Below are 23,351 nucleotides of genomic sequence, written 5' to 3'. Positions count from 1 at the left end.
AGGTCTTGAAGTAGAGATCGACATATTCTTGAGGACCTTAGGTCCTGAGGCTGTCACTGACTTTCTCTAATCACATTCAAATTATTTAGCTGCCCTCACAGCAGTTAAGTAATCACCTAACCTGTTCCTTTTTTTTTTTTTTTTTTAAAGAACATTAACCTCTTTTCATTTGACTCTGGATTTCTCTTAATTTCTATACTACTTCACTTTCCTGGTTCTTTCTGCATGTTAGAGATCCTAAACCATAAACTGGTATTCATAACATTTCTTTCACATGAAGTACATGTTATCTCATCTGCCAAACCCATTTAAAATGGACTAGTGGAAATTGCCTCAGAAGCCAAACAGATTGCACCTGTGTACAAGGGACCAGGTGTCTCTGAAGGGCTCCTAGATCTTTTGTATTCTTGCTGGCACGGTGTCAGGCTGGCCAGGCTGGTGAGTGGCTAACAGTTAAGATTTTAGGTGATCTAATCCTTAACTTGATAGATGCTGGGTGTAATCTACAGATTCTGCATAGAAATTAGCACTTACCCCTGGGAGAGCCCCTACCAGCTGTCAAGTGCTTTACCAAATAGCTCTATACTCAAGAATGCGGCTTCTGGGTGAGGGAACAGTCGTAGTCATTTTACATGTGGTTAGAGAGAAGTCTTGGGTGATGAAAGATTTTAGCTAACCTACACGCTATAGGTAAACATTTCCAAAAACATTGCATAACCTGAATACAGAGTGAATTGTTTTCCAGTAAATACTGGCTTCAGCATTTTTCAAAAATCAAGGAATGGTATATTTTATAGAATGGGAAAACTAAGAAATGAAATTTGACCTGTTGTAAAACTAGGATTTAGTGCTGTTGAATTTCAATAATGGGCATACAGGGTACATTAGGAGTAAATGTGAAAGAATAGGGTCATGATGGAATCTGATACAGGGTGGAAAACATTTCTCTTAACCAGAAACACTGGGCCCTAAGAAGTTGTCTTAGGGTCAACCACATGAATTTAACATACAAAAATGGCAATTTAATTTGGTTCAAACATACATTTCAAACTTTTGTCTTTTCCTTGTAAAGAATAAAGTTCAGTTCACGGTATACCAGAGTTAAAATTGCACAGATATCAGTATTCCATTAGAGAAAAATCATTTTTTTTAAAAAGCGAAAAAATAAAATTTGAGTTCAGGTAGTCAGATATTCTTTTATAGTCTTACTACTTTAGGGAACAAACCCTTCCTCGGTATAAAAATCTGGAAAAAAAAATGCCATACTTGCCACCCTCTTAATAACTAGTTTCCATGCCCCATATTTGTTGGAGAACCTACTTTGTGATGTTTAAATTTTTACCTTAAGTTGCCTCAATTTCCCATTTATTAAAATGGCTGTATTGCCTCTAGAATTAAAGCTGAAGGGGAAAAGCAATTTTTAGCGATTCCCCTTATTCTACCAACTTGTTCTTGAAGCTACAGTCATGCCCAATGTTCCTATCCCCAATTTTTTTTTTTTAAACCTTCGACCACTCGAGATATGTCAGCATTTCTGCTTAGTAACTGGCATATTACTACGCGGTGCAAACTATTGATATAAACAGTGACTTGTGATAGATTTTTTTCCCCTTCTGTACTAAATCAGATCATTTCTCCTCATCAGCAACTTCACAAGAACAAAGTTAAAGATGTGACCTTAGGAAGGGAACTAAGGTGGATGAAATACGACGGCAATACTATCAGGACTGCTGGGATATTGCTCAAGTGCAGTGGCTAGGGTCTAAAAGAAACTTCAGCGATCTGGTGTATTTCCAGCTGAATGCGAAGTGAAGTAGCAGGTTAACGTCAAATTCCGGGGCTTGTGTAAAAGTCACCCTCTTAACAGTAACCACAATGCTACTGCTTCCTGTTCTTCCATTTTCTTTCCTGTTCAATTGCTTGAAACCCTCAAACAACAAGTTCTGATTCTACAGTATTCCTGTAAGTCCTTTCTCTGTGTATTTACCTACTTTTATCTTTCAATGTGCATTTCCATCTTGGCACCATAACAAACAAGTCAAAAATGCCATCTAATGCATTATGCCACTGAGCACTGTAGCCAGTGATTTTAAGTGTACTAGATTATCTTCAGGTTGAAAAGAGCGTAAGCTGAAGAAATAAATGTCTACATCTTAACTAAAGGCAGGGGTCAAAACAACTTATGAATGGTTAGTTTGAAAATGCTTTAAGGCCCGACTATCAGAGCTGACTGAAAACATTTGAGTTAGGCAGAGTTGTAATGTTATGTGAATAGTGAGAAGTGTTACAAACACAGTAGCCATATATTTTAATTAAAATAGTTTATTAGCTTTTCTTTTAATATAAACATGAGGCAGAAAAACCACATAAGTTGTAGCATTCTTTTCAAAATAAAACTGCAATCAGTACTTGAATTTCCAAGCTCCAAACTCCATAAACAATATTTTTTGAGGTGGTAGATTGTAGTATTTTATATACCATAATTTATCATTTATGTCTCTGTCCCTTAAAAATGATGGAACCTGCAGCACTCAGTATAATGTGAAGCCTTGCTATAAAGAGAGAAAGTACTTCTGGCCCAGAGATGCTTTGTTTACAGGCAAAATTCCTAGGATTACATTTGAGAAGGTAGGAGGAGAAAGATTTCACATAGTTGAGAACACTTTTTTTTTTTTTTTTTTAATATTTCAAGTTTAGGTGACATCGTTACCAATCTCCAAAAAGACTGATTACTGGACTGGACCTCCCTGCCTTTTAAAGCCTGAGGTAAGGGTTCCTAAGGTTTATATGTTTCCTCTTAAATAGAACTTGAAGTGAGACACCTACAGCCAGGTTAACACACAGGATAGAAAAGCTGTTTCGTATCACTTACTCTCCTGTCCCTACTATTAGGGTCCAGTTCAATTTATTACATGTGAATTAACACTGTTGTTCATAATTCCTTTACCAAATCTAGAAAAAAGAAACTTAGGTGATCAAGCAGGTAAGCAGCCCAGCCTTGCAAAGGACTATTTTAAAAAGAGGAGGGGAGGTATCCCCTTAAGTCTTAGTGCAATTTTAAGCTTTGATACTTGTAGAAGTATAAATGCCACAAACTTACAAAACATCATTTGAAAGTTTAATCAAATTTCTTCTAAACTCATTTAGTTTTGTAAATTTTAAACGTTAAGCGTTTATTGTTTTATTTTTTATTTTTTAAAATTTATGTATTCATTTATTTATGGCTGTGTTGGGTCTTCGTTTCTGTGCGAGGGCTTTCTCTAGTTGTGGCAAGTGGGGGCCACTCTTCATCGCGGTGCGCGGGCCTCTCATTATCGCGGCCTCTCTTGTTGCGGAGCACAGGCTCCAGACGCGCAGGCTCAGTAATTGTGGCTCACGGGCCTTCCCAAGCCAGGGCTCGAACCTGTGTCCCCAACAAGAGAGCCTGCGACAGTGAGAGGCCCGCGCACCACGATGAAGAGTGGCCCCCGCTTGCCACAACTAGAGAAAGCCCTCACACAGAAACGACCCAACACGCCATTAAATAAATTAATTTAAAAAAAAAAAAAAAAAAAAAAAAAAGCTTAATGTTTAAAATGTACAAAAGTAAATGAGTTTAGAAGAAATTCGATTAAAGTTTCAAGTGATGTTTTGCCAGTCTAGCATTTATACTTCTGCGACAGTGTTCTGGAGTTATCCAAGCACACTATATTAAAGCTTAAAATTGTTCTAAGACTTTTGGGACACGTTCTATTTCATCACCGGCTTGTTAATTACTGGACCACCATGTTGGCTGGAATTATGAAAATATCCTTTAATACAAGTATATAACAAAGAGGAAAATCATCACAAAATCAGAAGCACCATTATAGTTAACAAGAAATGCAGCACGGACCCAATAGAAGGAAATAACCTACTTTCTCTGTTTATGATCGCAAACATGCTAATATGCTAATAAGTACTGCCTGCAAAGAATTTGGATGACATGTGTTATTCAGCAGCTTTTTGGTTTAAATTGATTGCCAACAATGACTAGCAGCTTCAATGATATAGTAGGGAGGAAGAACCCTGCAAAACCTAACGATGCTACAACAGTCTGTTCCGAAGTTTGGCTTTATGAGTTGTTAGGAGTCCCATGTTTTTTTGTTGTTTTTTTTTTTGTTTTTTGTTTTTTTTTCGTTTTTTTGTTTTTGTTTTTTTTTTTTTTTGGAGTCCCATTTTTTGATGGTAATACTGCACTGATTCTAAAGGAATATGCAGCAGTATGGGACAGTGAGGTAAGAAAAACATAAAAGTTATATAGTTAGTGTCTTTAAAGTCTAAAAATTTAAACTATTAATTAAAAAACCTCACATAGTTCACAGCTATCAGATAACTGTGTGTGGATTGGGAGCAGATATCTGTGCGTGGATTGGGAGCTTTTAGCTTTGGAGTGGTTTTTGTAACTCTGTTTACAATAAAAAGGACAGAAGAGCGTGTTACATTGACGAGGTCCCGTTCTTTCCTATGAGCATAATCTTCGCTTGTCCATGAGTCTCTTGAATTCAATGTCTTTCTTTAAGGTGAAAATACTAACTTTGCTGGTTTCTGAGCAGGAGAGGTGATATTTCTCCAGTCTTTGTTTCGAGGGGTTTATGATGTTACAACCCCTCACTTCTCCCTTAAGAGAGGATGGCATTGGAGCGCCGAATACCAATGAAATGATCAGCGCTGAAAGACCTTCTCATAGCAGCTCTACACACGTCTTTGTATTTGTCGTCACACAATCTGGAAATGGCCTAGGAAAGTCAATCAGGTAGAACATAGGTATAATTAGGGGGAAAAAAAAATGTTCGGACCTTAAAAAAACAAAAAAAGCATCATTGATAAGCCACACATCTACATTCGTTTAGATAGTTCATAGTTACTGCTACTTTGGATAGCTGATATCTACACTAACTGACAATTCCCTAAGGTAATAACCTTTAAGGGCTATGATTAGATTGCTGGGGCAAGGGGTAACTTGCCCTAATAACTTAGAGTTACTTAAAAATTGGGTTCCTAATGATAGGCTCCTAATAGCAATATCATCTGTTACCTACACACGTGATCCTTAAACGTAATGGACATACACTTGGGAAAAATCAGTGTTTACTCAGCTATTCAACTTCTATTCAGTTTTCATTAGTTATTACATACTCTAAGAAAATTTTAATCAGGTAGGTATGTGCTGAAGGTAGGAGAGGTCTAATGACAAGCGCTGAAAGGTGCTATTTCACTTGCACATAAATTATGGTAGAAAAACATCTTATTCTAAAGTACCACCAAGGTACCACAGAAAGTATCAATTTTAAATGTGTTCATTTCAGTTGTGAATTTTGCTGTATACCCACCAAAAATCATAAGCCATAAGTATTACTTTGTTCCATGTACGTTACCATTTATATTAAAAACTCATGTACTTTCTACATCCAGTATCTGAATCCACATCATACCTTCCAAGTATAGGTCTCTCAGGTTAGCCACGGATGCTTTGTCTAATAAACTCAGGGGACTGAACTGTGATACACACACACACACACACGAACTGCAAGCTGAGTAAAAAACAGTTAAGAGGGAATTCCCTGGTGGCGCAGTGGTTAAGAATCCGCCTGCCAATGCAGGGGACACGGGTTTGAGCCCTGGTCCGGGAAGATCCCACATGCCGAGGAGCAACTAAGCCCGTGCGCCACAACTACTGACCCTACGCTCTAGAGCCCGTGCTCTGCAACAAGGGCAGCCACTGCAATGAGAAGCCTGCGCACCGCAATGAAGAGCAGCCCCCGCCCGCCACAGCTAGAGAAAGCCTGCGTGCAGCAGCGAAGACCCAATGCAGCCATAAATAAATAAATACATTTCTTTATTTATTAAAAATATCAAGACAGTAGAAATAGTCCAAAACATCAATTATAAAAAAAAAAAAAGACAGTTAAGAGTGGTAAGTAGATTATGTAGGTACATATGATTAGGGATACAATTTTAAGAAATTATTCATGTATGGTTATATGTAAGTGTAGAGGTTCAAATGGAAAACCATTAAGAACAGATTAAATATGATTTAAAGTATTCTGAATTATGGTTACAGAAGAGACAATTTTTTTTTTTATAATGTGGGATCCCTGTATAAACCATAAAAGACACAGGAAATATGATGCCAACGGGTCAATAAGCTCTTCAAACTGTTAACAGCTTTCCATTTTCCTAATCACTGCTTAATATAATTTAGCTACAGATGTGGCTTCGGTGGCTGACAGAAAACCCCAGTTAGTGATTTCACAGCCTTACCTCTAAGTTCTGTGCTCTTTCTTTGCTAAGAGGAGGGAATAGAACATTCAGGTTGTTGTCATCTGCTAAGGAGCGAAGGTCAAAGTAGTATTTGGCATACACACTGAAAGGAACATTAATATTAAACTGAAGTAGCTCCAGGAAGTGCCTTTCCATCTCATTCCTGGGGGAGGAGGAGAAGACAAAACCAACACAGGACAATTTTAGTCAACTGGGCTATCTTCAAAAATACCATTCTGAGCTACTAGGATGGCTCTAAATACTGTTTTGAAACAAATAGTGGCTACCCAGCTGGATTAATACCCTAATGTTCAAACAAGGTACAGCTATTTGTGGTCCTTTCTGCGTCCCAGCACTTTGAGTCTGGGACAAGGGGGAAGAGGTTATGGCCCTCTTATGCACTCATGCTGCTGACTCAGGGGCTCATTCTTCAGAGTTCCATTAGTGCAGCTGTACGAGTCATGCTCCACACTCACTCACAAGGCCCCGCTATAGTGATCAGATGAAAGGAATGATGGATGCTGTTTATTAGCTCTGAAGAGCTTGCAGACACTTGCACCGGGCTGAGGACAGGAAGGGGCTCACTGAGGTGGAGACGAGCCAACACCAGGAGTGGGCACATCACCACGGCAACACATGGATCCCTCGAGAGCCACTGCTGTTATCTCTGAGGGGGGAAAACTCTTGAGGCAACAAGGATTCATCTCAAGTAAATAAATAAGCTACATTCGATGGGAAAGGGAATCCCCCCACCCCCACCCCGTGCATGGGGCTGTGTCAAAGGGCATAATGCAAGTTTCTGTTCACCTTAAAACCTTACTAGGGTGAGTTGTCGTCACCATGACAGGACAGGATGCACTTTTTAAGCTTAGGAAGGCAGTAAGATTATGTCTCAGCTAGACTAAACCCACTTTACGATACGACCTCTGATAGAGCAGTTGTTTCCCCCGGTGTTAGGAGAGCAGCCCAGAATGTTCAGACCTACCGCCCCTTGCCAGGACAGACTGCACATGCCCACAGAGGGCGAATTCAATGAAGTGGGAAAGTAGAGTGCTGGGAGCAGGCTTCTGCTATATGACCATATCCAGCCATTTGCTTGCCAAATGTTTAAGTAAATAAATATAGAATTAGAGTAAATCTTACCACTTTCCACAGCAATCACTTTAGAGAGTTGATTATATAAAAATGATAAATACCCAAACAAACATGCAAGTGGCTTATTTTACAATACATTTGGTTTCTTGGTTTTAAAGTGTTAATAGTTTATCCATTGGATAAATCAACAAATGCTCCATGTTCTCCTGTATGGAGAGCAGAGTATGAGCAGAAATGAGGTTTCTCATTTGTTGAACTTTAAACCTAACTGAACCTACTTCCAAAATTCATTTCCTGTTCATACGGCCAGAAGTCTATAGAAATGTAAATCAGATAATGTTTTGATAATCAGCTAATCAGGACTTAATTTACTACAGGAATAAATGCACTTCACTATCCCTTTTATATTTTCTCCACTAATACATTTTAATTGTGTGGAAATACAGTACTTCATAGGATTAACATGTCTATTAATAGAGCTTTAATCACTGAAGAAAAGCATTATGCCTACAGAATATGCATCGTCTGTGTTTTTTGCTGTTTTTAAATGGCTAGGTGGCTGAAGAGCCTACCACTTACAGGCGCGCAGCAAACTGTCTGAACAGCAGCTGCTCAGTTTAACTTACTCTTTTGAAGGGAAATATATATTTAACAAGACACAGAGATGTTAGAAAGTTTTAAGGAAAAGCTGATAGACAGCAATTTTTCAATTCAGACTCAAAATGAGACCATTACAAAGAGTAGTCAACGGCAGAGGGATGAAACAAATGTGTATTAAACACTTTGTTGTAATGCTTTCCAACTCCCAAAGATCATAAACAAAAGCAGCCTATTATAAACATAACTCCTGGTGATTCTCCGTTCTACACAGAGAAGCGTTGTTTAGAATTAGTTTCTTCATAGCTGGACAGTGCCGCCAATGCTCCTGGGCTCAATGTCTATGAACACCCACACGTTTCCCTGCATGTTCTCTGATGTTGTACCTGGAACCAGAGCCCCAGTCAGCTCAGTTGCAGATTCTGAGAAAATTTCAGCTGCCATCATGGCAGGGATGGTGTTCACGATTACAAATTTTCCTTCCTTCAAGGGACCAGTTTAAAGACTGATGATAGTGTTGGTCAACGTCACTTTAGTTTCTGCAACTTCCAAAAGTACTTCTATTCATTTCAAATTCATTATCTGCTGTTACACTGTTTGCTAAGATTGCTACCAGCAATATCACCATGGCCACCTGGTTTACATGATCACCAAAGTGGGCATTTTCGCCAAAAGCCACTTTGACAGCAACTGACAGTCACTTGTCCCTTCTCTTAGTCACAACTTTCCTCGCTTCAGCTGTAAATATGCACTTTGGTAATTGTGAATTATCTAGAGTAAGGGGCAAAGGTAACAAAAACAAACTCTTGCCCCTGCCTGCCATCTTGATCGGCCTCTGCTGTCCAATATAATCAAGAGGTGTCCTTTCACATTTTCCTGAATGCCACCCACAAAGACAGGTTCACTGTCAAGCGGGCACTTCGAGAGTCTGCTGGAATTACCTCTCTGGCTCATCCTGCTTCCCACCCTTGGGGCCCTTCACCAGAGCCAGATTGGAAGCCTGGCGTTTCATGCCAATGTGAGCGTGCCATCTGTGAGGAGAACCTGCCTAGTTAACTCAAGGCCCCACAAAGTGCCGCTGTGTTTGCTGAGTGCCCTGGGTGAGGCCCCAGGGATGCTTCCCGGACTACCTGAGAGGTAGGTGTTTCCTAACTCAGCAGACTTTAGGGGAGGAGAAAGGAACACAGGGATCTGAAACCTTTATATGTGGCTACCTGTACATCATAGTTTCTGTAACAACAGAACCTCAGGTCAAAAGGAGAAAAAGACCAGCAAAAGCAAATACACAATGTGTGACTCAGGTTGAAATTATAACCTGTCAGTAGTCTAGAGGCCCTAAGACCTTAACAGTGGCCACTTGCTTCAAAGACCAGGCATGTGCCCCTTAAAAATGGACTGGACCTGGTAGACAGCTTTAAGAAAGCTGTGAAGTTACTTACTGTACCATGTTGTTCTGGTAGTGAGCTTGTAAAATGTTTGGCAAAAACCACCAGAAAAATAATTTCTATTTATCAAGCAGAATATTACAACAATAACACATCAAGACCTACCAATTAATGAGGGGAAATACAAATTGTTATACTACAGCTAGATAGAAAGAAGTCTGTAATTTTATGTCTATTTCAGCTCTCTGCACAAGGTAACCTTTCTTAAAATGTAACATTTCTTAAAAATGTAAACTTTATGAGAGCAAATGAGGTATTGGAAAATGGTTAGAAAGTTCACGGTAACCTTACAAACTCACATGTCCTCAACTGTAACGTCCTTGAGGATCTGGCAGTAGTCCACATTCCATACAGCCTGATCGTCCCAAACCTTGGAGGCAAGAAGAATGGCTCCCAAAACAATTCTTTTCCAGTTAGTGGGGCAAATGTCGATCTCAGCATAAGTTAAAAGCCTTTCTAAGTAAACCTGCAAAAGTAGAGCACTGATCTTTGATTTTAGTTCAGTTTAAGTGCTGTGATAAGAACTGTTAGGAATGACAGATTTCATCTCTTTTTGACACCCCTTTTATTCCTAGGTTCTACAAAGACTTTGCTCAGCCAAGCCAAGGCCAGAGGCCAGGTCACAGTTGTAAGTCAGATATTTCTGTTAGTCTGATATTTCTACGCTGCCCGTGTGAATTTCCAACCCAATTTTGGTCACAGGAATGAAAGGACATCTCAGCAAAGGGCATTCTAAAGACACACATTGTATTATTACCTTCCCACTTGTCAAGGGCAGCACATACAGCCCAGTGTCGACTTCAACTGTTCAGTAAATGCTTGAGTGCCTATCACGTGCAATGTTAACTACAAGACTGGTGGTGGTTGCATGGCGATTTTACATAACGCTTGAGTGTGTAAAATTCTGGTAAGACTGAGCACATCTTTACCTTCTCTTCAGAGTCCCCAGTCCTTTTGTGGCATGAACTTGAAGATAAAAACGGGTGGTCAAGAGAGCCTCCCAGTGGCTGCTGCGTGGCACAGCAGGACAGGCAGTCCAAAGGGGCTTGACAGCTGGCAAGTATTCCCATATTTTAGTGCCTTTTTAAGGAACACACATGCATACAAAGGGTAGTCCTTTTCATATCCCCAATTTTTCACATCTCCATTATCATTTCATTATTCATTTCTGTCTTACATAATCTGCAGCTTAGTCAATTCTTTTGGTTTTAAGGTGGGAAGACCTGCCTGTGTCTGTATCCCTGGGGCTCCTCTAAACCTGCCGGTTTGTGAGATGATTTCATGGTTTCTTTTACATGTATCAAATGTCTACCCTACAAAGAACTGGATGGAGTTAACAGCTGAGCAAAGATTAGAGAGGTAAGCTGTGATTTGTTGTTACCTCTGTAGAAGAGTGTATATGCCATTTGACAAAAAGAAAAATGTCCAGTTTTAAAGAGTCTGTTTACTCTCTGAAGGGTTATCAGATTGACAGCTCAGATTCGCCCATGCCCTCCAAACTCTACTGTGTTTTCAAACACGGGTATTGAGATTATATGTTCTTAGTGAAATTCGGCTCCCATTCCCCAAAGAACTCAGCACTCTCTAGTACCCTAAGAACGACTCTCCCCGCAAGGTTCAACTCTCTACTTTATGGGACTAATCAGAGGCACTGAAACGACACTGGCAATCTCTCAACTTCCTCTCACCTTTGTACTGGCAAACTTGGTACACGTGCCGATATTCATTTATCCCACTTGCCCTCCTGTCTCGGAGGAAGCGAGATTTCTTTCTTTTCACTGAAGCTAACTCTCCTATGAATGAAGTTGATCCCACCTCACTTCTGCAGAGCACTGTGCCCACAGTTAGTCTCTTTTTGAACAACTTCTCCCTCTCTGTCAGAGGCTTCCTCCAGTGTGAACGCTTCCATGTCCCCAGCCTGTCCCTCACCGCCCCTAGACGGCGTCCTCAGGGCTGAGGCCAGCTCCTCATCTCCCATCCTCTCCTTAACCCACTTCAGTCAGCCTCCTGCTGCTACCACTCTACAGAGACTACTCTTGCCGTGGTCACCGGTGCCTTCACACAAACAACCCACAGCTCTTCGTCCCAGAGCTCCACTCCCCAGGCCTTCCCTCATAAATGAAAGAGCACTGCCACACGCCCAGTCGCTGAGACCAAAAACCTGCACTTGAGTGTATCCTGCTCCAATCTGTTAGAACTTCTTGTTATCTCTACCTTCACTGGTACCCTGACCGCTTTTCTGTCTGTCACTTCTGACTTGTATCGCTGCCACTGCCTAACTTCTCTGCCTCCCAACAGACTACAGTCTGTTCTCCCCAAAGCAGCCAGGAGAGCCTCTTAAATTAAGAGTACTTTATGCGCCTGCTCCAGATCTGCCAGAGGTTTCCCATCAAACAAATACCTTCTTCCCGTGGCCTGCAAGTTACCAGGCCCTGTGCGGTACGGCCTTGTCCTTCCGTGACCTCATCACCTATGCTCTTTCCCTCATTCCCCGCTCGGATCACAATGGCCACCTTGCTTTTCCTTGAACACACAGAACAAGTTCCTGTCTCAGAGCCTTGCACTTGTCCCCTCTGCCCGTAATGCCAGCGTACCTGATCTTCCTCAGTTCAGCCAGGTCCTGGGTTCAAACATTACCTCTTTAAAGAGGCTCTTCCTGAGCTTTCTAGTAAGCCCCTCTAATCACTTTATCCCTTTACCTTGCTTTCTCTTCATGGTTTTTACCACTACTTGAAATAGTCATCTTTTAAAAAACACTCATTAAAAAAAAACACTTATACTTTGCTATACACCTGAAACTAACACAACACTGTAAATCAACTGTACTCCGATAAAAAAAAAAAAAAAAAAAAAATTGACGTCTTCCACACTTGCTCCATAAAGGCAAGAACTTTATTTATCCAACTTGTTCTCTCCTCCACCCCCCACATGTAGAAAAGTGACACAGAGTAGGTATTCAGTGACATGGTATTTATGACATGAGCAACTTCTTGGTAGCATTTAGCGTTTGGACCATACTCTCCTTCTTGAACCTCTCCTGGTGTCTCTTAGGGTTCTCTGCTGGGTTTCCTACCACTGTAGCCACTCCTCTGGGGATCTGTCCCTTAAGTGCTGACAGTCCCTACAGATCTATCTTCTACCCACTTTTTATTTTACATACTTTCTCTGCATTTGAACAGCTAGACTTAATTCCCTCCCTCTAGCTCAGATTCATGCTCCAATCCCATATATTCAAATGATTACTAGACACTGCCATTCTGCTGTCTCGCAGGTACATCAAGCTTAACTTGTCTACAAAGAAATGCCCCTCTTCCAACCCAAATACTCTCCTTCCTGCATTTCCTAGCTCTCCATATGCAAGCACCATTCCTGCCTCTCTCAAGCATGTGCTAAGCACTCCAAGTGGCCTGTAGCTCCAAGAAAAGGCCTGTGTCTGATCCAGTACCCACTGAGGGGTCTCTTTTCAAAAGGACAAGCCTCCTGTCCTAAATTCTGCCTTGATAGGAGCAGACAGTGAGTGGCCTAAGTATTCCTTCCCTGCAGACCACGCAGCTGACTTTCCCCCCTACAGGTTTGCTATAGGGAGGAGTAAAACAATCCCAACTACCTCTCACTTCAATATGATTTATTATTCAAATGATAAAATCTTACCATAGGAATTAGGAATGGATGACAAAAAGGTCCTTACACAGCTGTAGCTTAGCAGGCTAACTAGAGTAAAGCCTTCTGAAGTCCTACTGGCACCCTAGTCCTGGGCAACTTCACATGCAGGCAATAAGAGGACAGCAGGGATGGTTAACACCATTATCCATTACCCAAGGAACAGAGAACTGAGGGCAGTAGTTCTCAATCAGGACACACATCAGAACTGCCTAGGCAGTACAGTCTGGGACTCAGCTTCAAACTACCCGGAACCTGTTTCTGCCTGTGGACCAGAGCGTTCAGTTATTGCCCCGCCCTACCACCACAACATGCGTCGTCTGTGTGTGCGTGTGTGCACTGTGCGTGCATGTGTCCCCTCAGGTGTGGAAGGAGAAACCAGAAATCTCTCCTGCTGCCTTTAATAGCAATTGTTTTGTGATGAGAAAAGCAATGGCAACATTTTAAATCATAATGATTATTAAAGCTCAAATGTGTATACTTTACTTTCTTTTGATAGGTTTCTCTTAATAAAGTTCTAATGATCATTTCAGGAACCTACTTTCATTTGGGAAAAACAGGACCATACCATGTGTACAAGACAGAAATTTCTACAGATGCTTTATGAAAGAAAAAATATCTTACCAAAGTTACTACTGCACATTCAGCAGTTAGCTGTGCGGCACTAAAAAGAGTATGAACAAATCTGTAAATGAATTTGTGTTCAGGATCATGCTCGAAGTATTCCTCTGGAATCTTTTCTCGCTGAAAGGAGAAAAAATGCAATTTAAGTATCCATGGAAGAAAAATACTTAAAAGTACCCTTAAGATAGCAGTCTTCACACTTGGGCCCACGTGCCCCTTAAAATAATTTTGATTGGGTGACATGTCTTGTAGTCTTTTAAATATAAACAATGGGATCCTAAAATACCACAGTGATCCAGTACTCACCACCATTCATTAAAGAAAAATACAGGCACAACCGCAGAAAATTTATGTATTTCCACGTTCCTCCCCACAGAATTCTAACCAAATGTAAACTATTGGGTTGGCCAAAAAGTTCATTTGGTTTTAAGTAAAAATAAAAGACACAGTTTTCATTTTCACCAAGCATTTTATTGAACAATATATTCACTAACCAAACAAACTTTTTGGCCAACCCAATATTTTTAGGCTCAGAAGTCTTGCTGATCACCATATGTCATACTTTTCTGTAATCAACTTTGAAAACACATTTCCAGTGTCCTGTAACCATAAGGCTCGAAGGATGTGCTGTCCTGTACAGCAGTCGCCAGCCACGTGTGGCTACAGAGCACCCGAAGAAGTGAATTTTAAAACTTTGTCATTTTAATTCGTTTAAAATTTAAACAGGTTTCTAATTTTCTTCTTAGAGGCCTTATCATATTAGGTTTATTTACAAATATTTATATTGTTTGATGCTATGGAAAATCATCCTTTAAAAAGATACATTTTCTGTTACTTGGGTATGTTTACTTACCTGCTCACTATTCATACAAAGTGCAACTCGGTTCATATCCATCAACCCCTTATACAACACGCCTTCGGGAAAATGACTAGACACAACATGGCGTGGGGAAGAAGACTTAAAGGAAGATGAATTTGACTTCGAGCTGGAGGAAGTAATTTTCTTCTAGTAATTAATGTCAAAGCAAATCAGCATGAAATAAACACAACTGTACAAGAGAAAAATACAACTTCAATAAAACTGACACTTACTGTGAGTGGATGTAATCTCTCATCAAAAATATCCAAGGATCTATCTGCATCTCTATAAAATAAGAATGTGCATTTAAAAAATTAATTCAGGAGTTACTATCTTAGTAAAATATCTGCTAGGAGTAGAGAGAGGGGTAGAGGAAGCTTAACCTTCAACAAAGCAAACAGTTTTATAAATTCTTCTCCTGGATTCCACCCTTAGAAAGGTTTCCTGAGCTATTTTTACTCAGCACATCAACTTCTGTGAAATCTTTTCTACAACAACCAGCCAGAGTTGCCTCTATAAGCACTGACCCTCCCTAACAGGCAATGCTAGTAAACCAATATATTTTCACTCCTCTAACCTCACACTGGAATATGCAAGAACATTTTATAAAGCAGTGGTGGTGGGCAATAAATTCTTCTAACTTCAATGAATGTGAATATGAGATTCATGGTTTTTTCCCGTTTTTTTCTCTTTAGTTCTTTATATTCTTATTGTGTATTTCTTCTTGTCTCTTTTAAATAGTTTGAGTTAAAAATGTAATTGTCTTTTTATTTTAAAAGAAACCAGGCTTTTTAATTTAAAATTTCACCACACTAATACACTGCGCTCACTTGAACAGCGGTTCTCTAAATGTGGTCTGCAGGCCTCTGGGATTCTCCCCTATCCCCTCCTTCAGGAGGCCCAAGAGGTCAAAACTGCTTTTTTTTTTTTTTTTTTTTTTTTTAAAAGGAATGCAGATGTTCCTATTTTTTTTTTTTTTTTTAAGGATTTTTTTCTTATTTATTTATTTATTTATTTATTTTCTGGCTGTGTTGGGTCTTCGGTTCGTGCGAGGGCTTTCTCCAGTTGCGGCAAGCGGGGGCCACTCCTCATCGCGGTGCGGGGACCGCTCTTCATCGCGGTGCGCGGGCCCTTCTCCATCGCGGCCCCTCCCGTCGCGGGGCACAGGCTCCAGACGCGCAGGCTCAGCAATTGTGGCTCACGGGCCCAGCCGCTCCGTGGCATGTGGGATCTTCCCAGACCAGGGCTCGAACCCGTGTCCCCTGCATTAGCAGGCAGACTCTCAACCACTGCGCCACCAGGGAAGCCCAAAACTGCTTTTATAAGAATACTAAGACACTACCTGCCCTTCACATTGTGTGACATTTGCTATGGATGTATAAAAGCAAAAGTGGGTAAAACTGCTGGTTTCTGAGCATGAATCAAGGCAGTGGTACCAAACTGAATTAGAGGTCATTCAATTATTCACTGCCACTTGCAGTTAAAAATCTGCTTGAAGAACATCCTTGATAAAAGAGTAAAAATTAATAGTGTTCTTAAACCTTGGTCCTTCTTTTTAGTATTCTGAATAAGTGGAAAGTATGCATTAAGCACTTTTACATACTGAAATATGGCTGTGTTAAGGAAAAGCACTTGTGACTTGGCGGTAAGTCATTTTTTTCATAGAACACCATCTTTATTTGAAACACTTTTTTCATCGAACACCATCGTTATCTGAATGTACAACTGACACAGTCATTCTTTCAAAAATGAACAAAGTGAGCCTGTCACTTCAAGGAAAATAACTCTAAAGTTATTTGTTGCCAATGATAAAATTCAAGCCATCAAGCTAAAAATATCAGGATTTTTGGAAAACTTCTACCTTCTATTGTGAACTTGACAACTTCTCAACACTTAAAAGACTTTTCTGGTAAGACTGGTGGTGATACTAATAACAAAAGTGAGTTTTTGACACTGTCTAAAGAAATGTGAACCAATACTTTCCAAATGACCAACGTATAATATTATAATGTCACGTACAGGTAAAAAGATCTACTCAGTATGCATGACAGATCAATGGGTATTAATTTAACATAGTATTTATTACAAGTTCATTGATATGATTTAGAATTCCATTTTAACTAATTTAAGAAACTAGCACATGCAGACTTTTGGTACAGTATCAAAGAATATACCAAATTATCTGAAGGCTTTAAAAATACATCTTTTTCCAACTATATATCTGCAAGCGGCTGGATCTTCTTCATATTGTTTCTTCAAAACAAATGACTGAAGACAGAATAGATATGAGAATCAGCTGTCTTCTATTAAGGAGATACTTTTCTCTCAATATTTTTTGTTGTGGAAAATAGTTATTTTTCATTAAAAAAAAAAATGACTTATGTTAAACACTGGGGTTCCCAAGCAGGGGTGATTTCGTCCCCCAGGGGACTTCTGGCCATGGCTGGAGACAGTTTTGGTTGTCGTCATGTGGAGGGAAGAAGGTGCTACTGGCATCTAGTGAGTAGAGGCCAAGGGTGCTGCTATATATCCTATAACACACAGGACGACACCCCACAACAAAGCATTATCTAGCTCAAAATTTCAATAGTGCTAAGGCAAACCCTGTTTTAACATACAATGGATTTAATTTTTTAAATTCTCAATTTCAATTTCTAATACAGTAAATTATCAATATAACCCATATAAACAAATACTCTTTGGGATGCTCAGTAACCTAAGAATTAAGGGTCCTAAGATAAAAATAAATGATTCACTTCTATATTGTAATAAAAGCACTCTAATAATAAAAGCTTATGCCAGTAACATCTATAGTTATTACCTAACACTAAACTTGATACCTTGTAAATTAATTAGCTGGAATAACAAGATAGGTTTTAAAAGAGCTCACCTGTTCTTTATGTGGTAATATATTGCTAAGGTCATACTGTGGAGGAAAAAAAATACATTGTAATAACTGACTTTTATCATATCAGGCCTGAAGACATTTTTAAAAAGGGGTTAGTTAGCAAGGAGGGAAGACCTTCCAGAGGCCCAGTGGCCCCGAAATCCTCTAATTCAGAACAGTACCACATGGGTGCTTTCCCCCTTGTTTTAGGTTCTTTAGCTTTTAGCAAAATTAGGAGACCCAAAATGCTAGATATGCTGTTAGAAGGCATGTTTTGGTTGATTATTATAATATATAAATTATTACATATTTCCCCTGTCATTTGTCCTTCTACCCACAAAACCTTCTGTCCTGTACAAGTTATATCTATCTATACACATGCTTAAATTTAAGCCATATAGTAGTTGTTTGTGTGGGGGGGGGTGTGTGTGTGTGTGGTTTTTTTGTTAGCCCCTGCATTTCAGTTGATTTAGTTCGCTATCCACCTACCCATCCGTTTTCCATTATTTCCCTAAAAGTAAATAATAAAAGTGCTCTATACCCAAATGATTTAAAATCACTTTTACATAATTATTAGAAAATTTAATAGCAAAATTTTATAGCCACAAAACTGATGATAGGTCTAGCTATCCCGAAATAAGCAGTGCTAATAATACAGCATAATACTACACAGTATACTATTAATGACAGGTATTTCCAAATTATTTTAAATAAAGTATTAATGAACAGATAGATACAAGTCCTTAGGTAGTCTTTTTTAAGTTACTATATTCCTAAGTTATTCACAGATGTTGTATATTAGGCAACAAAGGGGTTCTCTGGTTAAGTTATATGCTCCCCTTTGTTCTCAGTGTCTAAAATGAAACTCAAAATAATTGAGGGAAGGCAAATCTGAATTTTATAACAGGTCTATAGAATCTTAGCACTTGTATAAAGGCCTGTAACACCGTTAGCATCAAAGATGGATACTTCTATAGTGCTTCAAAGTTTCATCTTCAAATTGATTTTAAAATCACAGCATTAGAAGTTTTATGATGGAAAGGACCACTGAACCGTAGATGACATTTAATTAAACAACCCATTTTACAGATAAGGGAACCAAGGCTTAAAACTGACTTACCTAAGGTCCCACTAATTATCAGAAGCAGTTCTCTTTCTCCTGCCCTCTAACCAAATAGTGGCTCCCAAGCTCAGCTGCACACTGGGATCATCTGAGAAGCTTTAAAAACTGCCTGGCTTCTGCTTCAAGATGTTCTGATTTAACCGGCACTGGGTATGACTTGGGCATCAGGACTGTTTTTAAAGATCCCCAGATGACTGCAGCGTGCAGCAAAGTTTAGGGATGAATGAGTTAGGGTTAAGATCGGAGAATCACTCGGGATGCTTTTGTCCGTATAATCATGCTTCACATCATTCCCCATCTTGTCAAAAGGTGTGTGTGCGTGGGTGAGAGAGAGACAGACAGACAGACAGACACACAGACACTGTGTCTTGGAGGCGGGGGCAGGCGGGTGGACTTTGTGCATCCAGAAACATATATCTTGAAAAGTTGCATAAGTGATTCTAATAAGGCTCACCTACCCCACTGAGAACAACTACCCCACTGAAAACTAACCCCATGATAAACATTTTCAAAATCATTCCTAAAAGCCAATTGGCCCTATTAATTTTCTCAGTAAACCTTTATTTCACCAATAATGAATGTGATGAATGATCATTTTTAAAACTGAATGAGAGCAAATTAAAATTTACTGTACTTCCAAAAATTAGACTAGGTCGGGAAAAAAAAGGATGAAACCTACTTGTCTGAGCAAGGTTAATCTTCTTTTTTTTTTTTTAAATTTTATTTAATTTTACTTATTTTTGGCTGCATGGGGTCTTTGTTACTGCGCGCGGGCTTTCTCTAGTTGCCAAGAGCGGGGGCTGCTCTTTGTCGTGGTGCGCGGCCTTCTCACTGTGGTGGCTTCTCTTGTTGCACAGCACGGGCTCTAGGTGCGTGGGCTTCAGTAGTTGTGGCACACGGGCTCAGTAGTTGTGGCTCGCGGGCTCTACGGCACAGGCTCAGTAGTTGTGGCGCACGGGTTTAATTGCTCTGCGGCATGTGGGATCTTCCCAGACCAGGGCTCGAACCTGTGTCCCCTGCGTTGGCAGGCAGATTCTTAACCACTACACCACCAGGGAAGTCCCTGAGCAAGGTTAACCTTCAAAGTACTTTTGAATTATATACTGGACATCAGACTCTTTTGAATTCAAAAGAAGCTGCGACTCTAGCCAAAGTAGAGTGGTTTTGGTACCCACAGATTCAGTGTCTTGGCTGAATAAAAACATTCAGTGATTATGTGATAAGTGCCCAAACTCAGGACTTTAGAGATGGGGCTCAGTTTTTGCTGAAACATGATTTGACTGCAACTATTATTGTAAGCAACAGAGGAAAGTTACATTATTATGACTGTGAACTTGCTGTCTTTAATTAAAGTAGAAGTTACTGATCATTTAAATAGCTAAAAAAAAGCTGGCACATTAAAAACCAATTAAAAATATAATTAGCTTATAAAATTAAGACAACAAATAAAATTAAGGATAAGGACATTAATATTTTCAAATAGCATTTCCCAAACTGTGTTCTGGAAAATCAACATTCATATCCTAAGGAGATGTTAATGTTTCGTGGACAACCGCGAGGGAGGAGGCAAGAAGCTCTGCATCCCGTTTGGTTTTTTTCTCTTAAATAAGCTTGAAAGGTTCATCATTAGGGTGTTTTGAAAGTGCATCTCCAATTGTGGACTATGAGGTGCTCCCAGAAATTAAAGAATAGTTTCCGTCATCATGACACTGTTCGTGTCTCCTTAAGTATAAGCCTGACCACAGCCATGTTTCCGAAACCTCACCTCTTTTACTGTTCTCTGCTGTGATTGATACAGTGTGTTGGAGATATATTTATAAACAAAAATTAAATGTGTCTATTAAGTTAAAACCTCAGTTGAACAAATTTCATCTACAAAGAAATTAAGCTTGAGTGTGTATTTCTTAAGACTGCTTTGATATATTCTCCCCCTCTTTGGGGGACAGGAAGGAGAAGTAAAATTTCATACAGAAATAGTGCAGGAAAAAAAAAAATGCACAGTGGGATAAATCTGACAAAATCCAATTAAATTTAAATGCAGATTCGCTTTGGTGCCAGTAGGGGACAAGCTGTTCCTTCTTCTAAGAGTAGCTTCCAAAGTAGTATACATTGTTTGAGGACTACAACTCATAAAGAAATAATTTTTTCTAGAAATAGCCAATAAAAAGTACCTCTCTTTCTCATTATGTTCAACAATGGCTTAACAACAGAAATGCGTCAAATAAAGATTTATACTTTTTCTGGGATTTCTTATTTGCTAACTGGCTTTCCCTTCTATCATGCGCTCTAAGATTAAAATGGAAACTGAAAATTCATATTTAGGTCCTTGAAATCAATATATAGTTGACACCAGTTTTTTAACCTGATCACTGAAAAGGACAATTCAAATGAATGAAATTATGTATGGCTAGGATGCTTTTAGCGATAAGGGGGTCTGTCACTCAGCCCTTGGCAACCTAGTTGTACTCACCATTTTACTGTGGTTCTAAGATTAGGCTGGCTGACTGTGCTGTCATCTAGAAATATTGTTGAGCATGAGCTATACTTTTTAGTAAGCTGCCCTGGAGATACCTGAAGGGGAAGGGAAATAGAAGAAAATGTCACAGTAAGTTAAACCTATAAAGTGTGTTTTTTTTCCTTGGTTAAAATGTCAAACGATAAAGCATTAAGATTTTTCTTACACTCCATGAACTGCCTGAGTGTGATATCATGTGCAGCTCTATGGGAAACCTCTATACTCTGACTTCCACAGACGAGCTTTGAGAAATGGGTTATAAAATGCTGCCTTGGTATAGTACCTATAATCAAACCTGGCAAGCACCTATTATACATTACCTTTATAATAATGTAAAAAGTTTAGAATAAGATTTCAGGGTTTTTTCCTTAAGCAATGAAATGCAGCTGAGATTTCCTATTTCTATTCATTTACTACAATAAAACGTAATGCTTTCTATAATACCGATGTAGGAGCATTTCACTGCAGTAAATGAACACCAATAATAAATGTATTAGTTCAGGAGACAGTGTGACGAAACAAACGTTTTCGAATCAGAGGCTGGGCATGCCAGGGCTGCTCTATCACTAAAAAGCTGGGGGCCATAAGTCTCTCTGGGCCTCAATTTCCTTATCTGGAGGACAAAAAGGTACTGCTTAAAGATTCTCTCGCATCCAAAAAAAACGGATAAAACAACTCTGAGAATTTAACTTCTCACTTCATGTTTACGTAAGACTGCCATGACATTACTCAAGTGAGAACCTCAGAGAATACTTGCCATTCATTTCAAAATTGTACTAATTCTGTTCTACGTGTTATTTGACCTCCTGCCTCACCCATGCTGCTCTCTGCCTGCAGTGCCTTTTTCTTCCTCCTGTCCCAGCAAGCTTGACCCCATCTTCCTCTAGGATCCCTCTGCCAGCAGGCACACCACAAAACTTCTCGCTTTCTGCACACTCACACGTCTAATTTACCAACCGTTCCATGGTCTCAGCTGCTTGCATAGTACCACCCTCTTAAGTAAACAAGCTTCTCCAGGTTAGGAAGATTCTTCTCCTACCTCCAGCTACTGAGCACAGAATCTGGGACAAATTAGGATTCAACAAGTGTTTGAGAAATTATTTAAGATCAGTTACAACTGGAGGTAAATCTTACTAAAGATACAAATTCGTGAGAATTTATCTACAGTGGTGTTGGATAGGTGACAAAGAACTTTTTGAGACCCTCTAGAGAATGAACTATCTTTAAAACACTTTAGAAGTATCCATTTATTTGTGAAGAGCCCATGAACACGGCAATAGTCAAATACTAAAATGGCCTAAACTATGTTAGGACAACTCTCTTCCTTAAAGTAAGGCCAATAACCAAATCCCAATCACTGAAAGCCACTGGAAGGAAGAGTAGCATTCTTTAATACCACAGAATACAAACAATTTTAAAGCTGGGTTTTGTTTTTGGTTTTTGTTTGTTTACTAATTCAGATGAGCCTTCCTTCCTCCTATTAATATAAAATAGTTTTCACCATGCTGTCACACTCTCCCATCAATGTCCTCCACAAATACATGAAAGGTGAGGCAGGGAGAAAATCTAGTTGATGCTTTTTAAAATACAGAGCATTTAAATAAAAATTGCCAGTATCCAATAATCAGAAATATCCAAATGGCATATATAAAACACCATTTTGCTTGTTTCAGATGCTTTATGCAAAGCCACTTATTCCTTATTAACAAAAAGTTCTAGATGTAACATATTTGAAAAGTATCACTATTTGGAAGACTAATTTCTCCTTCAAGCTAGAAATGTTTTAAACTAAAACTCTGATATGGTCCTTAAGCTATTTGGTTAATGTGTAATTTTAGAATCTCAAAAAACAGATACAGCATGAAAAATGAAAATTCACTCATTCAAATACTTTGATTCTAAACGAAGCAGGTTATCTTTTAAGGTCACTACTATTAGGGTATAATATGACATACACTACACGTAATAAAAGTCAATTCTGACCAAAAATCTATATATATGAGGGGAATAAAAATAGTAAGGAAATGTACCAAAATATAGACTAGTTGGTAGAGCTTTGGGTGCTATTTATCCTGTTTTCCTCTATTAAAAACTTTTTTTTCTATTATGAATGTATATTGATTTGTCTTTGGAAATATTACTGCTAAAACATTTAAAATTTTTAATTAGATGTGGTCTATAGTCCTATGGGGGCTCATTTAACGTATCAGCAACTTACAGTCTACTGGCTCGATCCTACAAAAGAAACACTTCCACAGGCCTAC

At 39.2% G+C, this 23,351-nt stretch overlaps 1 protein-coding gene across 4 annotated transcripts in view; it reads right to left on the bottom strand.

Annotated features, from left to right (window-relative positions):
• Positions 1-2,306: 2,306 nt before the first annotated feature.
• LOC130708764 (cyclin-Y-like protein 1) overlaps positions 2,307-23,351 on the bottom strand; it is a 55,520-nt gene continuing 34,475 nt past the window's right edge. For 2 of the 4 annotated variants that reach the window (XM_057551969.1, XM_057551968.1), the window contains exons 4-10: positions 21,043-21,143; positions 17,453-17,488; positions 14,796-14,847; positions 13,704-13,823; positions 9,719-9,885; positions 6,283-6,445; positions 2,307-4,757 (exon numbers count right to left, since the gene is read on the bottom strand). In XM_057551969.1, coding sequence (XP_057407952.1) covers positions 4,641-4,757; positions 6,283-6,445; positions 9,719-9,885; positions 13,704-13,823; positions 14,796-14,847; positions 17,453-17,488; positions 21,043-21,143 — 756 coding nt within the window. In that variant the 3' untranslated portion in view covers positions 2,307-4,640. The remainder of the gene's footprint in view (positions 4,758-6,282; positions 6,446-9,718; positions 9,886-13,703; positions 13,824-14,795; positions 14,848-17,452; positions 17,489-21,042; positions 21,144-23,351) is intronic. The other 2 variants (XM_057551970.1, XM_057551971.1) reach the window with 2 other exon arrangements.

The sequence above is a fragment of the Balaenoptera acutorostrata genome, chromosome 8, assembly GCF_949987535.1.
Source record: "Balaenoptera acutorostrata chromosome 8, mBalAcu1.1, whole genome shotgun sequence".
Taxonomy (NCBI): Eukaryota; Metazoa; Chordata; class Mammalia; order Artiodactyla; family Balaenopteridae; genus Balaenoptera; species Balaenoptera acutorostrata.
This window is presented reverse-complemented; position numbering and strand designations above follow the sequence as displayed.